A 21428-nucleotide genomic window follows, 5' to 3' on the forward strand; every position below is an offset into this window, starting at 1 on the left:
TCGCACACTCATGGGACATGGTGGGTGCAGGCGGGGGAGCGGGTGCCGACTGCTGCACTACAGCCTGCCAAGGGCCTCTGCACACACGCAGAATCTGCAGCACCTCGAGTTCTAAGGCACCTTCCCAAGGAAACCAGTGTGAACCACTGTGACCCCAGAGAAAGGCCATCAAGTCTTCCGCCTGGGCTCTGACTTTGCAGGTCACAGAGAGCTGTGACGGGCTCTGAAGCCACAGGCACTAATGACAACCAGTACCTGCCGGGAATGTACTGCAGTCTGGCTGGGCACAGATCACGGAACCGCCACAACACACTTGTATGTTCAAACAGGAAACTTTATTGCTGAACTCCACCAGCACTCCACGCACACTCCCCGGGGACTCTCCCGAACGCCACCCACGCGGCTCCTCTGGGGCACACCACACCAACCCGGACTCCCTCCACCGGAACTTCACCAACCAACGCTAACTCCCCAGCAGATCCCACGAGAACTCCAAAGTAGTGGGCGCCCGAGGTGGACAGCAGGGGCCTATATACAGTTGAATCCATCCAGCATCATCTTAATGGCCCCCTCTCAACCATTACTTCTGGCAAAATGCCAGGGGCCATTCCGACTGGCTGTGGCTCTCAACAGGAATGAAGTGACAGATCCGCTAGACCAGCTGCCTCAGCAGCCCTATAGGGACACGGGCTCTCAGGGAGGGGTCAGGGAACCACAGAGCTGCAGCCCAAGCAGGAACCCGGGAGCGCGGAGCCCGGGAGGGCCCATGACGGGAGGTGTGTGCACAGTCTGCAGCGCGTGCCAAGAGGGGTGCCAGGCTTGCTGTGGGGCCATTCTAGATTGGCAGAGATAACCAGAACAATGTGCTTGACCTAGGACCACAGGTCACCGTGGTAAATGGGTGGCAATTTATAGACCCTGTCTCCCAATAAAACGACTGAAAGGGCTGGGGCTGGGGCTCAGCGGAGGAGCGCTCACCTACATACGTGAGGCACTGGGATCGATCCTCGGCACCACGTAAAGGTAAAATATTGTGCCCACCTAAAACTAAATATTAAAAAAAAAAAAAAAAAGCTACTGAGAATCCTGGTTATCCACTTCCACATCCCAAAACTCACACGCTGTCCCCCCGTGAACTCAGGACATTCACTTTCCAGCCTTATTCATGCTGATGACAATTCAGTGGGACCACTGATACACGAACTTCACCTTTATGCCAGAGGGTCTCTCTTCTCAACACAATGCAGTGTGTCCAATATCCGGTCAAGATCAAAATAGGATCACAAATCAGTTGAGAAGAGACTCTTTGAAGAACCTTCCAGAATTGCTAATTCCTGTGCATTACATGAGTCCACTAGCAGCAAAGGAAGACGCCTCTTTCAATAATGAAGAATGAAGAGAAAGGTGGACAGTGTGTGTGTGTCCAGTACCTGCACCTGTGGACTAGAAAAGCAAGTTCAACAACAACAGTCACATTCTGACCTCCAGCTGGAAACAAAAGTAGGAATCAAAAGCTTCTCGTGTAGGGCTGTGAGGCACGGGGTTCAAGTCTCAGCACTGCATCCGAATAAATAAATAAGTTTTCATCAAGTCATATACAGAGAAAACTGCTAATGTGAAATCACATCAAATTGTACACGGTAGCACCCGTAGGTCCAAAAGCGTAATGTGTACTAGACAAGTCTCCGTGGACGCCCGATTGATTGTTTGAAGTCTCATATAACAAAACACACTTAGTACCAGTGATGGCACCCAGCAGGATGTTCACTGTCCCTGTCAACACCACCAAGAAGAGACTAGACACCAGGGGTCCCTGCTAAGGTGAGGCACTTGAAAGGTAAGGTTGGTAACGGTGGAGCCTGCCCTCCCAGGTTTCCCCTTCTGAACATAACAGGGTCTTCCCTGGTGTGTTCTTCCTGTCCCCAGGGCTTTAGGGCAAGGGAGCCAGGTCCCACACCTGTCCCACGCTGCCGTGTTCTCAGAGCTCCTGTCCAGCGTGGGACCTCCTGTGGGCCTGCAGGGACGCCAGGTACCTGAAGGCTTTCCCACACTGCTTGCACTCGTAGGGCCTCTCCCCGGTGTGCGACCTCATGTGCACGCGCAGAGACGAGGAGCAGCGGTAGGCTTTCCCACACTGGGCGCACTCGTGGGGCTTCCCTCCGCCGTGTGACCGCATGTGCTTTTGGAAATACTGAGGGCGGCTGAAGGCCTTCCCGCACTGCCTGCAGCGGTGAGGCTTCTCCCCACTGTGCGTTCTCTCGTGCTCTCGGAGCGAGGAGGCGCAGCCGAAGGCTTTGCCACACTGCTGACAGCCAAAGGGCCTCTCCCCGGTGTGCGTCCGCGCGTGGATGCGGAGGGAGGAGGAGAAGCGGTAGGCCCGGCCACACTGCGCACACTGGTAGGGCCGCACCCCGCTGTGGGTCTTGGCGTGTCTCCTGAAGTAGGCGGCGCAGCTGAAGGCTTTCCCGCACTGCCCGCACGCGTGGGGCTTCTCGGCCGCGTGCGTCCTCAGGTGCGCTCTCAGGGACGCGGGGTACCTGAAGGCTTTCCCACACTCTTGACAGTCATAGGGCTTCTCCCCGCTGTGTGACCTCCCGTGTTCCCGAAGAGACGAGTAGCACGCGAACGCCTTTCCACAGCGGGTGCACTCGTAGGGCTTCTCTCCAGTGTGCGTCCTCGTGTGGTCCCGAAAGGAGGAGTAGCAGCTGAAGGCCTTCCCACAGTGCGCGCAGCGGTAGGGCTTCTCCCCACTGTGCGTCCGCACGTGGTCGCGGAAGTAGGAGGGGCAGCTGAAGGCCTTCCCGCACTCCGCACACTCGTAGGGCTTCTCCCCGGTGTGCGTCCTGGCGTGCCGGGCGAGGTAGGACTGGTACTGAAAGGCCTTCCCGCACACGGCACACGCGTGCCTTTTCTCCCCTCGGTGACCCCGCGCGTGAGCCTGTAAGGATGAGGGGCAAGACAGAACTTTCCCGCATTGCTTACATTTCAGAGATTTTTTGCTACTAGGACTTTCCACGTGTTCACTCGGTGCTCCCCCGGTGTCCCCTCGTTCGTGGGGTCTCTCTGCAGTGTCAGTTTTCGCCTGGGGACCCGGGCTACCGCCGGCTTGCTCACGTTCCTCACAAGGACGAGGCTTGTGTCCAGTGTGTGGTGCTTGCTGGTTCCTGGAGGCCCTTGCACGTGTGGTACGTTCCCAGGGCTGACCTCCACTGGGGACACGCCCGCGCACAGCGTGGCCCACGGCGTCCCCATGCTGACCCTCCATCTGCCTGGAGAGGCCGTCCACCACGCCGCCTCTGTTCAAAACAGGAAGCACACTGTTAAACCGCATGCAGGTCCCGTGCTGCTGCAGCCCGTCAGCAGGTGTGCACGATGGCTCTGGCTACTCCGCGCCACCTTCCTGCTTGTTGTCAGCACTGCTGCCTCAGGGTCCTGGGCCCTGGGCTTCACGGGCGGCCAGAGGCCCACGGCAGCCTTCACCATGGCAGCGTCCTGCCTAGGGACCGCCTTCTGGCGGGTCAAGTTGTTCCAGATTCTCAATGTCAACATCACGTTGATAAAAGTGCTCCTATGAAAACTCCACAGGCACCCACTGTCCAACAAGGACGACATGTTTCATTTCGTCCTGAGTCAGCCTAACGTGCAGAGAGGATGCTCACATGCCCAAGTGCACTCACCTCCCACGCCTGTCCTGCACCTGGTCATCGCCAGGGTCATCGAGCCTCCAGTTTTCTCCAAAAGCAGACCAGAAATCCCTTCTTGTAAAATCGTCGCTGGATATTCCATTTCTCAAAATATACTGCTGAAAACGTGACCCGCTGGCTTTAGTGTGAAAGCAACAACCTGGGATAATCGGTGACACAATTATTTCTTGGGAAAGGAATGGTGAGATAACAGACCCCAGGTACATTTCTTTCTGTATTCTGACCCAGAAATAGAGTCTGGGGTTGGTCAGTGGGGGGGGAGGGATACCCCGCTTTTTTAATATCTATTTTTGATTTAGGTGGACATAGTGCCTTCATTCTACATTTACGTGGTGCTGAGTTGAACCCAGTGCCCCATGCATGCTGCGGAGCACTCGGCCTCTGAGCCCAGCCCAGCCCGGGAAACCCCATTCTGTAAGGTGAACCTGGGAGTCAGGAAGCCTGGGAGGACCTTGGTACTGGGCTTTGTCAGCGCAAAGGAAAAGGATCCGATGCAGCCTGCTCCCTGTGAGACAGCTCCACGTGGAGGAGGCGTACGTTGATAGCACCAAGGGAGGCCTTAGGCAAGATGCACAGCCCAGTCCTGCCACTTCCAGGGGTGGTAAGAGGAGGGACGGGAGGGACGGGAGGAGCAGGGACCAAGGGCACTGGTGGACTTGGTCCCTACACCTCTCATGCAAAACTGCTCCTCAAAGGTTCCTGCTCTCCTGTGTCCATACGCAGGGACCCTGGAGGGATCGCGTCTCCGTCCCCAGCTGCCACTGGGAGCTCAGGCGGGTGTGAGGGCTGCCACCATGTAGAGAGCACATGACAAGAGCAGCAGGGAAGGGCACCACCTGGCCTGCGCAGGACGGCTCCACTCCAGGCTGCTGCGGCAGGAGTGTGGGGCTCACTTCAGCAAAGCGGCCACATCACACGTGGCTGACCACAGTGGAACCCACAGGAGTGACCCACAGAGCTGCTTTCTATGCTCCAGAGTGACACTGGAGACTGTGCCTACTTACAGAACTCAGGGTCCTCAGGAAGCAGAGGCAGCAGGATCCAGGTTCAAGGCAATTTATCAAAACTGTGTCTCAGAATTTTAAAAGGGCTGGCTCATTGGCACATGACCCCTCACTTCAACCCCCCGCAGCAAAAAAAAAAAAAAAAAAAAAACCCAAAAAACTGCTAAGAAAAACGGCAATAAGATGTAAAATCTTGTTTCATGGAGAAGACTTTTTTTGTGTGTGTGGGGGGGGGTACCAGGGACTGAACTCAGGGGCACTTGACCACTGAGGCACGTCCCCAGCCCTATTTTGTTTTTATTTTATTTAAACAACTCTGAGTTTTAGTGCCTCACTCTGCTGAGGCTGGCTTTGAACTCGGGATCCTCCTGTCTCGGCTCCCAAGCCGCCAGGAGAGGACTTTTCTCTCTCTTGAAGCATGCTCCAGTTTCTTAGCCCAAAGGAAGAAAGACACATTCTCCCCTCAAGGCTCAGGGAAAGAGAGCGGCCACCCCACCTGCGGAGGCCAGGTTCCTGCAGGTCTCCAGCATCACGTCCCTGTAGAGGTCCCTCTGAGCACCGTCCAGCAGGGCCCACTCCTCGGGGGAGAAGCCCACAGCTACGTCCTCAAAGGCCACTGGGTCCTAGAACGTCACACATTCCGTTTCAGAAAGGCACGGTCCCCTGTCATGCAGGGAAGGCAGAGGCGGGCAGTTGGGGACACTGGAATCGACTCAGGAATCCTGAGCCCTTGGCCCTCACACTGCTGTGTGCAGTGATAACGGGCCGCAAGTGGAATGCCAGGCACCCTGGCGGGGTGCTGTGGGGACAGGGGCAGCTGGGGGTGCCCTCACAGTGACTGAGACGGCAATCAGGACAGGGAGAGATGGTGATGTGGAGACCATATGTGGCTTGCTCAAATCTCACAGCAGCCAGACCCCAAAACACCAAGTGCCCATCAACTGACAGGGCTGAGCAAAATATCTATCCTACCAAAAAGCAAGGGTGCCCATGTGCACCATTCCACACTGTGTGGGTCAGGACTCACTGACCCCAGCTGAGAGACCCTGACTGGCCCTGACTGTGAGGGGTGTGGTCAGTGGCAAAACAAAAAGAATGGGGGGAGGGACACCCCATTTTTTTAATATTTATTTTTTGATTTAAGTGGACACAGTGCCTTTATTCTACATTTCATGGGCAGGGGTCTGTGCTATGGATGGGAAGCAAGCAGAGACGGTCCGCTGGGTGCTCAGGACCCCCACTCCTTCCCTCCAGGTTGTGACTTAGAAATACTCATAAGCCCACCACCCGTTGAGCACGAGCTTCTCCCTTAGTGAGGCCATCATGGGTTTACTTGGTTTGCACAGATGATACTCTGACTGCTCCAACTTGGTGCATATCCAAACCAAACCACAGGAAACAGCTCCAGGCCACCTCAGTAGCTTTCCTGAGCAGATGGTTCCTTCTGCCATTGTACCAGGGGCTGAAGGCCCCAGCAAGGGAGGCTTTTGAGCCATCCCAGGTGCACCTCCACCACCCGGGCAGGCTCCACTGGGGCTCAGCTGAGACACTGTCCTCAGACCCCAGTCCCCACCCAGGTGAGGCACCTGCTTCACACTAAGCCCTTCGTGCGTGTCTGAATCAGAATGCAGCAGAATCACACCTCCATCCTATGTTCAAGGATGGGGAGGGCAGATTCTAAGAAATGTATTATCCCTCCAAGATCCCTTAAAGAAAACAGCATCAATCATCCTTATCCTCAATACTCATCCTCACTACTTACCCTCATGATAAACTGTAAATTTAAACTGTGAATCAAACCGACACGTCTCAGTTTTCTGGGTTGTGTTTTGCAGAAGGGGCATTATACCTGATGCCCAGACACTAAGGAGAAGTGGGACAGGGTCCTGCATGGCAGGGTCACTACAATTTTTACATTCCTTTCCACCCAAGTCTTCACCTTCCTCTCCTGAGTTGTGGGGTGGTCTGTGTCTTCCTACAATTTTAATGGAAAGGTAATGAATGTTTCCATATTTTGAGACATTTTTCCCCAAAAGCACACTCAGGCAAAACCCTGGAATACAATCTAACAGCAACAGGCAAAAAACAGATCAAAAAAACTTCCCACCTTCATTAAGACAAGGGAAAGACAAAAGAAGCTGCTATTTTACAAGGAATGGAAGCTGAGCTGGATCAGGAAGACTGGTGCTGAGCTGTGACAGGTGCCACTAGCCACAGCTGGCAGTGACCTTGAGCCGAGGCCAGTGTGTGCTCCCGGAGACAGCAGAGGGGAAAGGAATCCCACCCTGTGTTTTGGAGATGGGTTCTGGAAGCACATGAGCCGTGAAGGGTCGTGCCTTGTGGGCCCAGGAGATCAGACCCAGACCCTCCAAATTCCCACCCGCTCTCACATACTGGATAGCTGGTCCCCGCTGACCAACTGGAACAAAACATCTAACAGGCAAGCCTTGGCTTTCTTCCCGGGCCTGCATGAGGGCGTCCTGAGCCTGCAGACAGCCCTCCTGAGAACCAGCTGGCATCAGGCAGGGTGGACCAGCACGCCTAGGACTGACTTCATCAATCTTCCCACGACTGGCTCTTTCTAGCCTTGTTTAGGCCTCCCCAAAGGAAAACTTCTGACCCAGGTCTTCAGATGCTGTGGACCTCGCGAGAGAAACACTCTCCTGTTCCAGTGCGCCCTCTGCCCCTACTGCCTCTTGCAGGAGACCCCTCCCCATGTGGCCACAGTCCCTTGTCCCCTACTTCCAGTCCCCCCAATAATCCTTTTCCATACAAGTCTGTGCGGGCTAAGTTTGGATGTTTTATTTCACACGGGCTTCGACCAGTGTTCCAATCCCCTCTTACCCATCGTCACTCGGGGAACGTGGGGTGGTGCCCACGTCTGAGCCAGCACAAAACTGTAACCTGACCGCCTGTCCCCGCCGGCCTCCCCCTCCACAGCTCCCGTTCGCCTCTCCTTCCCTGCTGGATTCAGAGACAGCGGCAGGGCAGGTCACCCCAGGTCCGATCCGCTCCCTAAAGCCCCAGGCTGACCCCTCAAGTTCCTCGGCTGTCCCTCCCCAAACTGACCCGGGGCCCCTGCCCGCCCCGCCACCCCCCGAACTAGCCACCAGCTCCTCCCGCCCCGACCGTCTTCATACACGGGCGCTGGGACACTGTCGCCCACGGCCCAGGCGCCAGTGCTCCGCGCCGCCCTCCGGGTGTGGCCTCGCGGAGCCGTGGACTCCGGGGCGCAGGGATTCGCAAGGCCGCCCCTGGGCTCGGGCGCCGCCCGCTCTCACCATCCTCCGCCCTCCCGGGCCCGCGCTCGCTCCCCGTGGCTGGCGGACAGCGCCGGCACCTTCACCTGGGACGGCTCAGCCGCGAAGCCCCGCCCCGGCCTCTGATTGGTTCCTGCTGCCCACGCCAGAGCTCTCAATTGGACGGTTCCCCCCCGGAGCTCTTGATTGGCCAGTACGCCGGGCGCGCTCCCAAACTCGCGATTGTTCCTGGGTTCCGCCCCGTCTGCTCTGATTGGACGGTTAAGGACGGGCGCGCGGGAATTCGCCTGGGCCCCGCTTCCTGTCCCCGCGTCTGTGTCTGGGTTTGCGCTCGTCTCTGCTCTGCGTCCTCCTGGACATGGGCACCAAGTGTGCACGGGACTGCAGACTCAGTTTCCTCCGGGGGACGCCCAACCCGGACAGGACTGGATGGCACAGGGGACCTGGGTGCCCGCAGGGTCAGACAATGACATCACCACGTGGGCTGAAGTCGGCTCCGAGTGCACGTCGGGCCGGGGCACTGGACCCTCCGCACGACTCCCCGGCGCACGTAGCTGGTGCTGGACACCAGGACGGGGACCTCAGGAGCCCTGCTGCACCGGGGAGGGGCCGCAAACCTCAGCCGCCAACAGGCAGCAACTCCGATCAGCACAGCAAAGAGCTGAGGGCTGCACCCCAGGTTCCAGACCCTTGAAGAACCTTTTAGATTTGCTTCTGAGGGTGTTCCTAGAGGATCTGAGAATGTAAAGGCTGCAATATCCCTGGGACAGTAGTTGGTTTGGTTTTGCTTTTCCATTTTGCAGTTCCTTTAGGTAAAACCTAGTTTCTTGCCTGACAACAAAAAGCAGCCAGTTATTACGGACCTCCACCTGGAGAAATCCCATCTCTCTCCTTTTTTTTTTTTTTTAAATTTCTTAGTTGTAGGTGGACACTGAAAGACCCCAGCCCCATAACCTAAGGCTTGATTATAAAAAGTAGAAAGTATGTAGTAAACAGGTGAGCTCACCACATGACCTGTTAGAAAGGGCACCCTGACCACATCACAGGACATGCTTGAGCAGACTGGGATCATAAGCGGGAACAGGGAGGAAACACAATGTAAACCTGTAAGATTGATGAGTTTTTCGGGAACCTATAGTGAAAAACAAGTTTATCATAGTGAAAAACAAGTTTACCCTTTAAGTGACGTGTATGCTGGATTCAAAAACACCTGTTACTGTGCTAGGTGGAAAACAACTCCTTTTTCCCTATAAAAGATCTGTACCCCAAAGGCCGGTGTGCCAGTTCACCAAAGCTTCGGCTGAGGTTTTGCTGTGCACCCGCAGGCGCCTGTGTATTAATAAACTTGCCTCTTGCTTTTGCAGCCAGTGTGACGCTAGTTCTCTTTTGGACGGGGGATTTGAGGGTCCGGGATCAGCTTTCCCCCCCTCCAGATCCCTGTCCGGAGGAACTCTTGGCATCACTGGGAGGTAAGCTGGCCAGCTCGAGCTATTGTGTCGTGTCGTGTCGTGTTGTGTTGTGTTGTGTTGTGTCTGTGTTTGTGCAGCGACTGTACGATTACGCGTAATCGCTCTGTATTCTGAGGCAGCTTGAGAAGGAGTTGACGAACTCGGACTTCTCCCCTGCCTGCCGCCCTGGGAGACGTCCCAGGGGTCTGTAGGGTCCATTTTTTTTGTTTTGTTTTGTTTTTGTTTTTCTTTTCTGGGACCCCAGTGTTTCCAAGGGAAACACTGTTTCCGTAAGTAAGTAAAGGGGGGGAATGCCGGCTCCCCCTTGAACTGTCAGGTTTCGGTTTCGGTTTGGTTTCTGCCGGCAACGCGCAGCTCTCTCTCTCCCTCTCCGTTCAGTCTTTTTAACTGTTGTGTCTGTCTTAACCCTTTACTTCCTCCTTCTGACTGAAACTCTGCTGTATCTGTCTTAACCCTTTATTTCCTCCTTCTGACTGAAACTAATATGGGTCTTTCAGACACAATACCATTATTTTACTCACTTATTCATTTTTTTAAAAAAAAATTTTACACAATACCTTTATTTTGTTTGTTTTTATGTGGTGCTGAGGATCAAACCCAGGGCCTCGCCATGCTACGCAAGTGCTCTACCACTGAGCTACAGCCCCAAATTCCATCTCTTCTTGATACCCAAGTTTGCTTCCATATTTTTGCAGTATTTGGTGGACCCTGAGGCACTGGCTAATCTGGTGATTAACCTCCCTTAGAATCCTGGGAACCTGCACAAAAACGGAAGCCCTGATACCAGGGATACCCTACAAGGCTTGTCTCAAAGCTTCTGATACACCTGTCTGTCAGTTCAAACTCGGAAACTTGTGAGCAAACCTCCTCTGGGCTTGAGAACTGCAGTTCAGAGTAACATAGCTCGAGAGGACTCTGGGTGACTGCTCAAGGGAAGGAGAGGACCAAGGAAATTCCCCAAGTTGCCTGAAAAGAGAGTGCAGAGATGCTATCCTCATGCTAAATCTAGTGGCACTAGGCTGTGTGGAGGTGACTGGTCATTAGTGGCAACTGCCTAGCTGCAGTCCCCAGTGAGAGATGTTAACAGCTTCGCAGACCCTGACCTGGTTCAAAGGTCAGTTTCCTGTTAATTTTCATGCCCAGTTGAAGAGTTCACTTTCCCAACCAGTTGAACCTGTCATCCCAGCCACTTGGGAGGCTGAAGCAGGAGGATCCCAAGTTTGAGGCCAGCCTCAGCAACTTAGCAAGACCCTGTCTCAGAAACTAAAAAGGTCTGGGGATGTGGCTCAGTTGTTAAGTACCTCTGGGATCCATCCTTGGTGCAAAATAAAATAAAAAAATAGAGTGCCCCTGAGTTCAGTCCCCAGTGCCACTAAAAAGAAAGGGTTCGCTTTCCTAGGTAGCCCTTTAGTACATGCGTAGACCTTGGTCCCCCGGTGGCCTCCCAACTCCATTTTGAAATGCTCCTTAGAAGTTGCTGTTTTCAAACTTCTTCTGGATTCCACACATTGGGATTGTCTGTCCCGTCAGGGAGCCTCACTGAAGGGGTATGTTGCTTGACTACCTGACCCAACCTTTTGGTAGACACCCTCTTGCCACTGACTGTGAGCCCCTTTGAATTCTTTTTAACTGATTTTTTAAAAAGTAGTAAAATCCTGGGGCGGGGTTGTAGCTCAGTGGTACAGCACTTGCCTATCATGTGTGAGGCACTGGGTTCAAATCCCAGCATCACATGTAAATAAATAAATAAAGGTCTATTGACAACTAAAAAAAAATTTGTTTAAAAAAGTAGTAAAATTCTAAATGAGTTTGGTTTGAACCTGAAAATCTTAAGGAGATCCAGATATAACCAGGCAGGAGGACTTCAAGGGCACTCAGGAACTCTACAGCTGACCCCAGCCAGCCTGTTCCTCTGGACTTGCGGGGGGGGGGGGGGGATGGTAGAACCACCAGAAAGCAGATCTGGATTCCCTGGACTCATGCTCTGCGGCTGCTCAGGGCCTCCCGCGCCTGTGGCCGCAGTGTCTGCGTGTGCTACAGTTAGGTCTGGCACGTCCCCCAAAAACCTATGTCTTAAAGGTGGGTCCCTAACTCTGTGCCATTGAGAGGTGGAGGGGCCTTTAAGAGTCAGGGCCCCGTGGGAGGGCTTGGGCCACTGGGGCCTGTCCTTGAAGGGGAGGTGGGACCCTCGTCTCCTCTATTACCTCCTGGTCATGAGACAATGACTATGTCAGCCAGCCACGCACACCACCATGATGTGCCAACCACGGGCCAAGAACAAGGGCCAAGAACAAGGGAACCAACTGGCCGTGACTGAGACCTCTGAACCCTGAGCCCAAACAGACCTTCCCTCTTTATAATTTGGTTATAGAGAGAAAAGATTTAGCCACATGCAGTGGTGCATGCCTGTAAACCCAGTGAATTGGGAGGCTGAGGCAGGAGGATTGCAAGATAGAGGCCAGCAATTTAGCAAGACCCTGTCTCAAAAATAAAAAGGGCTGGGGATGTGGCTCAGGGGTTAAGGACCCCTGGGTTCAATCCCTGGTTCCAAAGCAGCCTGACCTCTGCCAGGAAACCGGTTTCCCTTTTCTCCCACCCAGCAACCCCATGAGGGACCTTGGCCCCGCCCCAGCCTTGGAAAGGTAGCACGGAACCGGAACCGCAGAGCTGGGTCAGGGTGAAGCTGGGGGTGGACCCTGGCTAGCCTCAGGCCCAGCCCACGGGTATCAAGTGGGGGTCTGGGTGAGAGCCGGGCCCTTGGGCAGTGGGCGACCCCGGACCGCACAAGGAGGGCTCAGACTGTTCCTGAGCACAGACACCTCAAGGGGACTGAGGTGGACACTGAGGCCTCACACGGAGAATCACCTTTGCAAATCCGGCCACTAGGTTCATTAATCAGAATTTCCTATTGCAAGTTGCAGACTTGGCTTGTTCTCTTTTCCCGCCTTCTCCATTCATGACCGCATTCCCGTGCCTGCCACTAACAGTCTGCCCTGCACTGTCCCCCACGTCAGCGCCAGGCTCTGTGGTCTCTCCCAGACCTCCGCCCACCCAGGGCACCCCCTCAGACGTGCGCTCTGATGTCTTGACTCGCGGCCATCATCTCCTCCATTTCCCAAACGCTTAGGCGCTGGCAGACTTGGGATCTCCTATCAATTTGTCGTTAATAACTTTACAAATGATCATTCATCTGTTAACCAGCTGCCGGTTCCACTTAGGTAGAGGTGCCCGACTGCCCCACAGGAGATAGTCTGCCGGAGGGCAGCGTGGCCTGGCTCAGCTCTTACAGGTGGTGGGCTTTGGCCTCCCTAGTGTCGCAGGCTGGACAGCTCCACCAACTGTCAAGGGCCGCGAGAGGCTCGTGGCAGAGCGCATGCCTGGCATGCAAGGGGCCCCGGGGGGGCACCCGCACTGGAAGAAACACCGGCCCTGCTGGCCTGGGCACCAGTTCTGCCAGAGGAGGGGCAACTCGTCCTCTTCCCTTTGTGGAGGACTAGGTCTGCCTCCGCCTGCAAGCCCTGGCCAGCACCCCCGGCTCTCGCAGGGGCCCAACCCCTGGGCGACACCCAGCTCCTCCGTCTTGCCTCGCACTGGGCTCTCCCGTCTCTGCCTCCCCAGTGGCTGGGACTGGGGACCCTCTTAATGACCCACGCCTTCCATCCTGAAGTGAGAGTAGCGTGTGGCCCCATGGACTGAGTACACCCACCTGTTCCTTTGTGATGTTACCCCTGTGCTCTGTTTGGCACAGAATGTTCCGTGGAAACGCCCTTTGTGTGTCCCCTTCTCCTGCTCTGCCCTTGGGGTGGCCTACCCAGGTGTCAGTCAGACAGTGGACATCATGAAGCTAGACTCAGGCCCCCGAAACCTGACTCTGGCCTCATTAGAATGGCTTCTCCTCAATAAAAGGGTTCAGCACGTGCTCTCGCTCTCTCTTTCCACGGACCCTTAAGGTCAGAGGAGCCATCGCAGGACCCAAAGAAAAAGGTCCCTTTGTCTCTGTGTGGTCATTTCACGCAGCCCAGTCCCCTGGAGGGACCCTGAGTGTTCTAGTGGCGAGGAATGTGACACGGGACGACGGGCAGGTGCACTGTGCCGTAAGCCCAGCACCCGACAGGGGCCCCGTGCTGCCGGTGTGGGGCCTCACTGCCCGTCTCCGACCGCCTCTCAGCTGTGTGATGTCCACTGTCGAGGCCAGCCCCACTGCGCCTGTGCACCTCCTGTGATGGACAGCCGAGTCCTTTCCACGGTGTGGCTGTGGCCAGTGCTGCGGGGAGCCAGCTGCGGGCCATGGCTACTCCAGACCAGTCCCAAGGTCCAGCCAGCCCCAGGCGGTGGGCTGGCCCTCTCCGGCCCTCCAGCTGCTGGGGCGCTGCACAGGAGTCTAGTCAGACATCCCGAGGGCCGGGGACGTGGCTCAGGGCTAAAGCGCCCCTGGTTCCATCCCCAGAACTGGAAAAATAAAGTTCCCGTCAAATTGCAAGGAACGCCCAAGGGCCACCAGCCCTGAGGATGGGGCAAGGGGGCAGACTCTGCCTCCTGCTGTCAACCCGCCCGGGCTACAGGCCCCGGACCTGACCCCAGGCACATGGAGGGGAAAGAGTGAAGTCACACCATGAAAAGGCAACAGGCCCGGGGACACAGCCAGGTGTCCAGCCATGGGGTTTCTCAGCGGGAGTGCAGGGGCCACTCCCGGGAGAAACAAGTGGGCCAGCGGAAAGGCACTGCAGCAGGGGCCAGCCGGGGGGACCACAGACCTGAACGTAAAGCCAAAGTCATAAAAGAAAAAAGAGGGTGAGCCGCCCTGGCCTCGGACTGGCAGAGGGTTCTTAGTGCAATGCCAAGAGACACGGGAAAAGAGGGCTCACGCCACCAGAACTCACAACTCTCGTGACCCAGAGGACACCGCCACGAGAGCGGAAAAGAAACCCGGGTGGGAGCTGTGTCTTGAGGTCACACCTGTGGCGGAGCTGGCTCCAGAGCCAACAGCCTTCCTGCTCAACCCGAAGGCACAGAGCCCAAGAAAGGGCAGGACCTGAGGGACATTCTCCCAGGAAATCACATCCATGGTCCCGAGCACACGAGAGGCGGCCCAGGGTGATCCGTCCCCAGGAAAATGCAGGCCACAACCAGAGGGACCCTGCTTCCCTCGAGTGGTCAGTCAGGACCAGAGACGGTGCGCGGACCGTGTGGGGCCCTGGGGCTCCAGGCTGCCCTGGAGGGGATGCCACGTGGTGTGGCGACAGATCCTCAGATAAATAGTTACCACCTGACACAGGATTCCACTCCCAAAATAACTGGACACAGGCACAAACAAGATCCCATACACCCGTATTTATAGCAACCTGACTCCTAATGACCAAGAGAGGGACACTGAAACGTCCACCAATGGATTGATAAACACACACAACGTTGCCGCCATCTGGCTGGGCACAAATCACCAGCCACTCAAGCAGGAACAAACTTTATTTCTGAACTCCACCAGCACACTCCCCGGGAACTTTCCGGAACGCCACCCAGGTGGCTCCTCCAGGAACACACCACACCAACCGGAACTCCCACCACCGGAACTTCACCAACCAACGCCAACTCTTCAGGAATCCCCGCGAGAGCTCACCCGGAACTCAACAGGAACTCCGCCAGAACTCAAAAGTCATCATCTTCATGGCTCGCTGGCGGCACCTCTCAACCACTACTTCTGGCAAAAATGCCATGCGTCATCCCGACTCGGCTGTGGCTCCCAACACAATGTGGTCCATTGTGTTCAGCCAGGAAAAGGGGTGCAGCACCAACACATTCTGATATGAACGAACCCTGCAGGACACACACTGTGTGATTCTATTCATATGAAATATCCAGAGTAGGGAGACCTATAGAGAGAAGGTGGACTAGAGGTCACGTATTAGAGGTGGGGAACAGGGAGATGGGGTGAGGCTAGAGAGTATATAGTTTCTTAATGTGGTGGTGAAAATGTTCTGAAGTTGTTGAGAGCCACAGCTGAGTCAGAATGACGCCTGGCATATTGCCAGAGGGAATGGTTGAAAGGCGACACCAGCAAACCATTGAGATGATCATTTGAGTGAAGCTGTCTATAACTGCTGTGATGCTGGATTGATGGAGTTGTATATGGACCCTGCTCTGGGAATAGGGCGGCTCGGGAACCTGGCTCCGCTACTTTGGAGTTCCCAGGCAGTTCTCGTGGGGGTTCCAGGAGATTGGGCGAGGAGCCCCGTGGAAGGAGTGTGTTCCCGAGTAGTGTGTGTCGTGCCGGTGAGAGTTGGGGAATAAAGAGTTGCTGTGTGAACCTACAAGACTTTGTGGCGGCTCGGTTATTTGTGCCCAGCCAGACTGCGGCATGAAGTCGTGCTAAGGCCGTACAACTCTAACAAACAACACTAAAAGCCAGTGAATTGTACGCTAAAACTGAAGGAATCTTATGGTGTCTTAGTTATACCTCAAAAGTCTGCACTTTAAAAATACACACTAAACATTTTTTCAGTCCTGGGGAAGGAACCCAGGGCCCAGCACACGCTAGGCAAGTGCTCTACCACCGAGCCACACCCTAACCCCCTTTATTATTTTTGTTTTGAGACAGGATCCCACCACGTTGCCAGGCTGGCCCTGAACTTGTGATCCCCCAGCCTCGAGGAGATGGGATAACAGAGAGGTGCCACGCCCCTACCCACACGAGCCTCTTTAAATGAAAACACCATATGTCCACAGGAGTACAGGGGCTCCCATGCTGGACCTCAGAAGCCACAGCAATCACGCTTTTAAGCACTGAAAATGGCAAGAATTCCCTGAGAAATCAGACACGGTAGGAAAAATACCCATTGACTAAAATTGAACCAAACACTCATGACAAAACCAAGGTCTGTAAAGTCTGGCCCAGGAAGTTTCCTTAGGGGAATTTCCAAAGTTGGAAGCTTTGCTGAGCAACCCTATCACTACTGCCACTGTCACATGCTAACAGGCGACCAAGCCTCCCCAGTGACCATGAAGGACATGGGGACAGCCGCACTTTCAAGCATCAGCCACTCCAAGGATGATCTGGTAGTTTTTATTACACTGTAAAGTGTAGGACAGGCTCAGAGGCCACACCTCTAATCTCAGCTATTTGGAGTCTGAGGCAGGAGGATCATGAGTTTGAGGCCAGATTGGGCAATTCAGCAAGATCTGAGGTTGAGTGTAGAGGGCTCGCGTGGCATGATCAAGACCCCAGGTTCGATCCCCAGCACCAAAACAGTAGGAAAAGGAAGAAGTTCCCCTCAGGCATTGCCAAAATGCCTTAGAGCCCAAGTCCTCTCCGTACAGTGGTACAGAGCGTGCACAGAACCAGCACTCATGCCGCCTCGCCCAGACTCTAGCTCCCTCTGCTCACCCAGCACCACACCGACCCTCACACTCAGCCGCAGCCGTGTTGCTAGGAAGACTCTACATTTTCAGCACAATTTTCGGGGTAGGAGGGACTGGCCATTGAACTCAGGGCACTGAGCCCCACCCCAGTCCTATTTTGTATTTTATTTAGAGACAGGGTCTCACTGAGTTGCTTAGCCCCGCTGTTTGCTGAGGCTGGCTCTGAACTCACGATCCTCCTTTCTCAGCCTCCGGGGCCGCTGGGATGACATGCGGGGCCACCGCGCGGCTCAGTACAATGATTTTTAAATATTTTCAAGCTCTGGTTGGTTGAGTCTGTGGAGCAGAATCGCTGGTCACTGAGGGCCAGCTCAGGGCGTTCCCGCTGAGGACATCTCGAAGGTCACAAGGGGTTGGCCAGGTGCGGGGCCCACGCGGCCCCCTCTTCCCGCACGCCACTCGGCCCCGCTCCCTGAACTTCTCTCCCCGGGAAACTGCCCCTTGGGCCCACAGCGTCACTCTCCACCCGTGCGGGCGGCAAACTCCACGCGGCGCGGCGCACGTCGGACCCGGAGGAAGCGGAACTCCCTCCTCCGCCCCAGGCAAACCCACGCCCCGCGGGACCCGCGCCCTCGGACTCGGCAGGCGCGCGAGGCCCCACCCACTCCCGCCTCGGCACCGCCCCGGAAGTGCGCTCCAAGGCGAGCCCGCCCCCTGCCCTTTGAACTTCGCTTTGCCCTTTGCCCTTCCCGCCCTGGGCGCGTGCCAGCAGCCAAGACCACGCCAGGCCGAGAGCGGCGGAGAAGAGAGGTCATCCTCGGGAGAGGACCGCTGGGACAGAGAGAGCCGCCCCAAAGCAGCGGGCCCATGGACCGACAGGCCGCTTCCGGCTATGCAGGAAGCGGAAGAGAAGACGAGTCCGGGAGTTGGGATTGAAGGACGGGCCACGTCCTCCAATCGACGATCAAAGACACGCTGTTCCCCGCCCCCGGGAAGACTGGAAACCTGCGGCTGGTCCCACCCCTCAAGGGGCGTGGCCCAGGTCGGACGGTGCTGTGGGCGTGGTCATCCCTGGGCCCTCCCCGGGGCGTGGCTATGGGCCGAGAAGAGGCCCCGCGGCGAGGCTGGGGCTGCGCCACATCCCTCAGCGCCCGGAAGCGCTGTGATGAGCGCGCCCCGCGCTGGCGCACGCCGGTGAACGGGTACGGCAGCCCACGGTGGGGAAGTTTCCTCCTGGGGTCCTCCAGAAGTTACTCTCCGCGTGGCGGCTCTTACACTGCAGGCGCCGCGGTTCCGTCACGGACGCTAGATGGCGACCTCCATTTTCACATTTGCAAATATTTCATTGTTTCCTGGGATAAACTCTGCAAAGACTCAGGAAGTGGAAGGCATTGCCCTCCAACCATGTCTCCCACGACAAGCACTGTCGGTGACAACCTTGGATGGCCTTCCAAAGCCGTTCTGTGTCCATAAGCAAAAGTGCATTTTTTTCCAGTAAGCATCCATGAAGCATCTATGTCCCCAACTTCCCTGTGTTGAAGGGATACAGCCACAAACAATCACATGAATCCTCGCACCCTTCTTAGGTTTCACTAGGGAGGAACAATATTAGAAAATGGCAGTATATAATAAATGTCCCAATATGGTGGCGTGGGCTATTGGGCCAAGAGACGGGAGGGAGAGAGGAGGGGTTTTGAGTATCTGTCCTTCTGCTGCTCCCTCCAGTCCTGCCAGCTGTCTGACTCCCAGCGCACCCAGGGAAGGCCCCACCCCGCCCCCCAGCCTTTTTCAGGTCCGAGGCAGGAGCTCCCTGGTGCACAGGCTGCCCAAGGGCGACTGGGGCCAGGCCTTGAGAAGCTAGGTGTGTGGAACTTGGAAGTACGTGAGATGGGACACACAATCAATTGCACTATTACCGTTTTTTAAATTAACTCTTGGAAAGTCACTGGAAAGGAAAGAAAGCAAAAGAAGAAAACATGTATAAATGCACACAAGGACAGCCAGCCCTCTCAATGCAAGGACTCAACCAATCTCTGAGAATGTTGAAGAGTTTAGTCTGCGGAGTAGGGGTGCAGCTCAGTGGTGCATAGCATGTGCAAGGCCCTGGGTTCCATCTGCAGCAACACTCAGGCACACACAAAGAAAGAGAAATTTCTTTGTAGTCTGTATGGAGCAGGTAAGACTGTTCCCTAAACAATTACAGTGTAACCACTATGTTCAGTGCAGGCATTAACCTTGTGCTACGGGCTGTGGGCTGTAAGTCATCTTCTAGAGATCATTCACAGCCTATCTGAGGATGTGCCCAGGTTCTGTGCATTTTATATCAGGGACTTGAGCTTCTGTGGAGTCTACTCTCTCAGGAGGACAATGATAAGCGTATCCAGAATATATAAATAATTATTTTGATACAGGAAAACCACCACAAGAGGGCCCCTCTTTACTCCGACACATCCCGGTTTGCTATTGCTCCCCGACATTTCAGGGCAGAGGGGCACAGAATGCAATGCACTTGAGCCAAGGAGGGGTGATATGTATAATCTATAGGAAGATGTTTATTTACTAAAGAAATGAGGATAAAGCTAACAGGGCAAAAAGATAGCACCCGGAAACCAGGTGCGGGGTGCACTCGGGAGCTCTTCCTCCCACTTCTGCGTCTGAAATTATATCCAAAAAGTCAGCCCAGCCGGCAGGGCGGGGCGGGGTGGAGGACACCGGCGGTCCAGCTACTAGCAGGCCCAGGCAGGAGGGTGCAAGTTCAAGGTCAGCCTGGGCATTAGCGAGGCCCAGTCTCAGACTCAAGCCAGAGGGCTGGAGGCGCCGCTCGGTGGGAGGGCTCCTTGGGTTCAACCCCCAGAACCGGGGCGGGGGCAACCCCCCAAATAGTCTCCCTGTTTGGAGAGTGAGTCGGTGCCAGGCGATCGCGGGAGGTTGAGCTGCGGCCTCCACTCTCTCCCTTCCTGAAGTCCTGGGGGTTTCATGCCTGGAAGGTGAGTCCTGTTGGGGATCTTAGGATGCTTTGCTCGAGGTTGACACATTACGGTGGGGACGGGGCAGAGCAAAGGGCTCACATCAGGTGCCAGGAATAGAATGGCCCCCCAAGCCCCTTCCAGGGCCCCCAGTGACCGGAGGCTTCCCCAGCCTCGCCTCTTAAAGGACCCCCACCTCGAACAGCGCCCCGGGACCACGCCTTCACCCCGGGCCTGTGGGGGACGCTCTGCGCCAGCTGTGGCCGGGAGAGTGGAAGACCGTGGGGACCCGTGGGGACCTGTAGGGACCTGAGCGTCCATAAGAACGCGGGATCAGGAGGCAGGGAAAGGGCCTGGCTTGCGGCGGAGGCCCCGGCCGCTGGCAGGAGCAAGGCTCACTTTGCAGCCGGCTAGTGAAGAGGGGTTGAGGCCAGAACATCCCGGGGAGCTCCTGGGAAGGTCTCCAGGGCCTGAGGGGCCAGCGAGGCTCCGGAAGCTTCTGCAGACCTTGGCGTTTTACTCTGAGCAAGTAAGAGCCATAGAAGGACTTTGAGCAGATCAGGGATGGAACCGACTTTTTTTTTTTTCTTTCAGTGCTGGGTCACACCCAAGTCCCCACACATGCTGGCAAGTGCTCTGTCACCGAGGGGCACCTCCAGGCCGGACGACTTCTTCCTCCTCCTTCTTCTTCTTCGGGATGGAACCCAGGGGTGCTCTACCGCTGAGCCAATCCCCAGCCCTTTTTATTCATCTTGAAATGGGGTCTCACTGCGTTGCTTAAGGCCTTGCTAAGTTGCCCAGGCTGGCCTCGAACTTAGAATCCTCCTGCCTCAGCCTCCTGGACTGCTGCGATCGAGGTGTGTGCACTCTTCCTGGCCCCATGAACTGTTTTACATATCTTTGTCCAAAGTCTTCGAAACCCTGTGCGCACCACACATTCCATTCTGCTCAGTTTGGACACTTAATTTTCAACTCAAATGCTTGCTCTGTATGTAGATTTCATAACATCTGCCTTTGAAAAATTCAATTTCTGAGCTCAAATTGTTCCCAACATATCTACACAGGTCCCTAAACATTTATGGTAACCAGCTCATGCCTGGTCACCAAGCACCGTCCTGGTTCTAGCCCTGAACGTCCTTCCAGAAAACCAGGATGGTGGGTCAATCTAATTGAATGTCTGTTTTTAATTTAAATTTTAATTAACTAAATTAAACATCCATTTCTTTGGTCCTCCTAGCCACACACTTGGACAGCAGAGTTCAGAAAGAACGATATTTGCTGAGTCAGATGATACAAATGACCATCGTTCATCTGAATAAATTCACAGACAACTGTATTAAGAAAGGAAGGGAGGAGCAGGGGCTGTGGCTCAGCGGCCCTGGGTTCTATCCTCAGCACCAATGAAAATGAATAAGTAAATAAAATAAAGGTATCGTGTCCAATGGCAACTTTACAGAAAAAGAGAGGAAGGGGTGGCGAGCCCTCCCCTGGTCTAAGAGCCAAATCCTGATACCTCCGCAGGGAAACCATAACGTCCACCCTTACGAAGCCAAACCCAAGCCGGACTGCAGTACTGGACAGTGGTCCCAGAACATCAGCATCAGGGTCACCAGTCCTCAGGCTGGCCACAGACCTGCGCTAGAGGTCCACCCGCTCAGTCAGCAAATGCCAG

At 55.3% G+C, this 21428-nt stretch overlaps 2 protein-coding genes across 2 annotated transcripts in view; one reads left to right on the forward strand and one right to left on the reverse strand.

The window, feature by feature from the left end:
* The window catches only part of TLE6 (TLE family member 6, subcortical maternal complex member), a 102913-nt gene that overhangs the window by 66405 nt on the left and 15080 nt on the right, over positions 1-21428 (forward strand). The window lies entirely within an intron of this gene.
* On the reverse strand, positions 1979-8120 carry ZNF77 (zinc finger protein 77; the record flags this gene model as incomplete). The annotated part of the gene is made up of 4 exons (XM_081287693.1): positions 7849-8120; positions 5205-5331; positions 3678-3843; positions 1979-3296 (listed from the first exon to the last, which is right to left on the reverse strand). The coding sequence occupies exons 1-4, from the start codon at positions 7990-7992 to the stop codon at positions 1979-1981; spliced, it is 1755 nt and encodes a 584-aa protein (XP_081143819.1). The 5' UTR covers positions 7993-8120.

The sequence above is a fragment of the Spermophilus citellus genome (genome assembly GCF_964194105.1).
Source record: "Spermophilus citellus genome assembly, chromosome: 3".
NCBI lineage: Eukaryota > Metazoa > Chordata > Mammalia > Rodentia > Sciuridae > Spermophilus > Spermophilus citellus.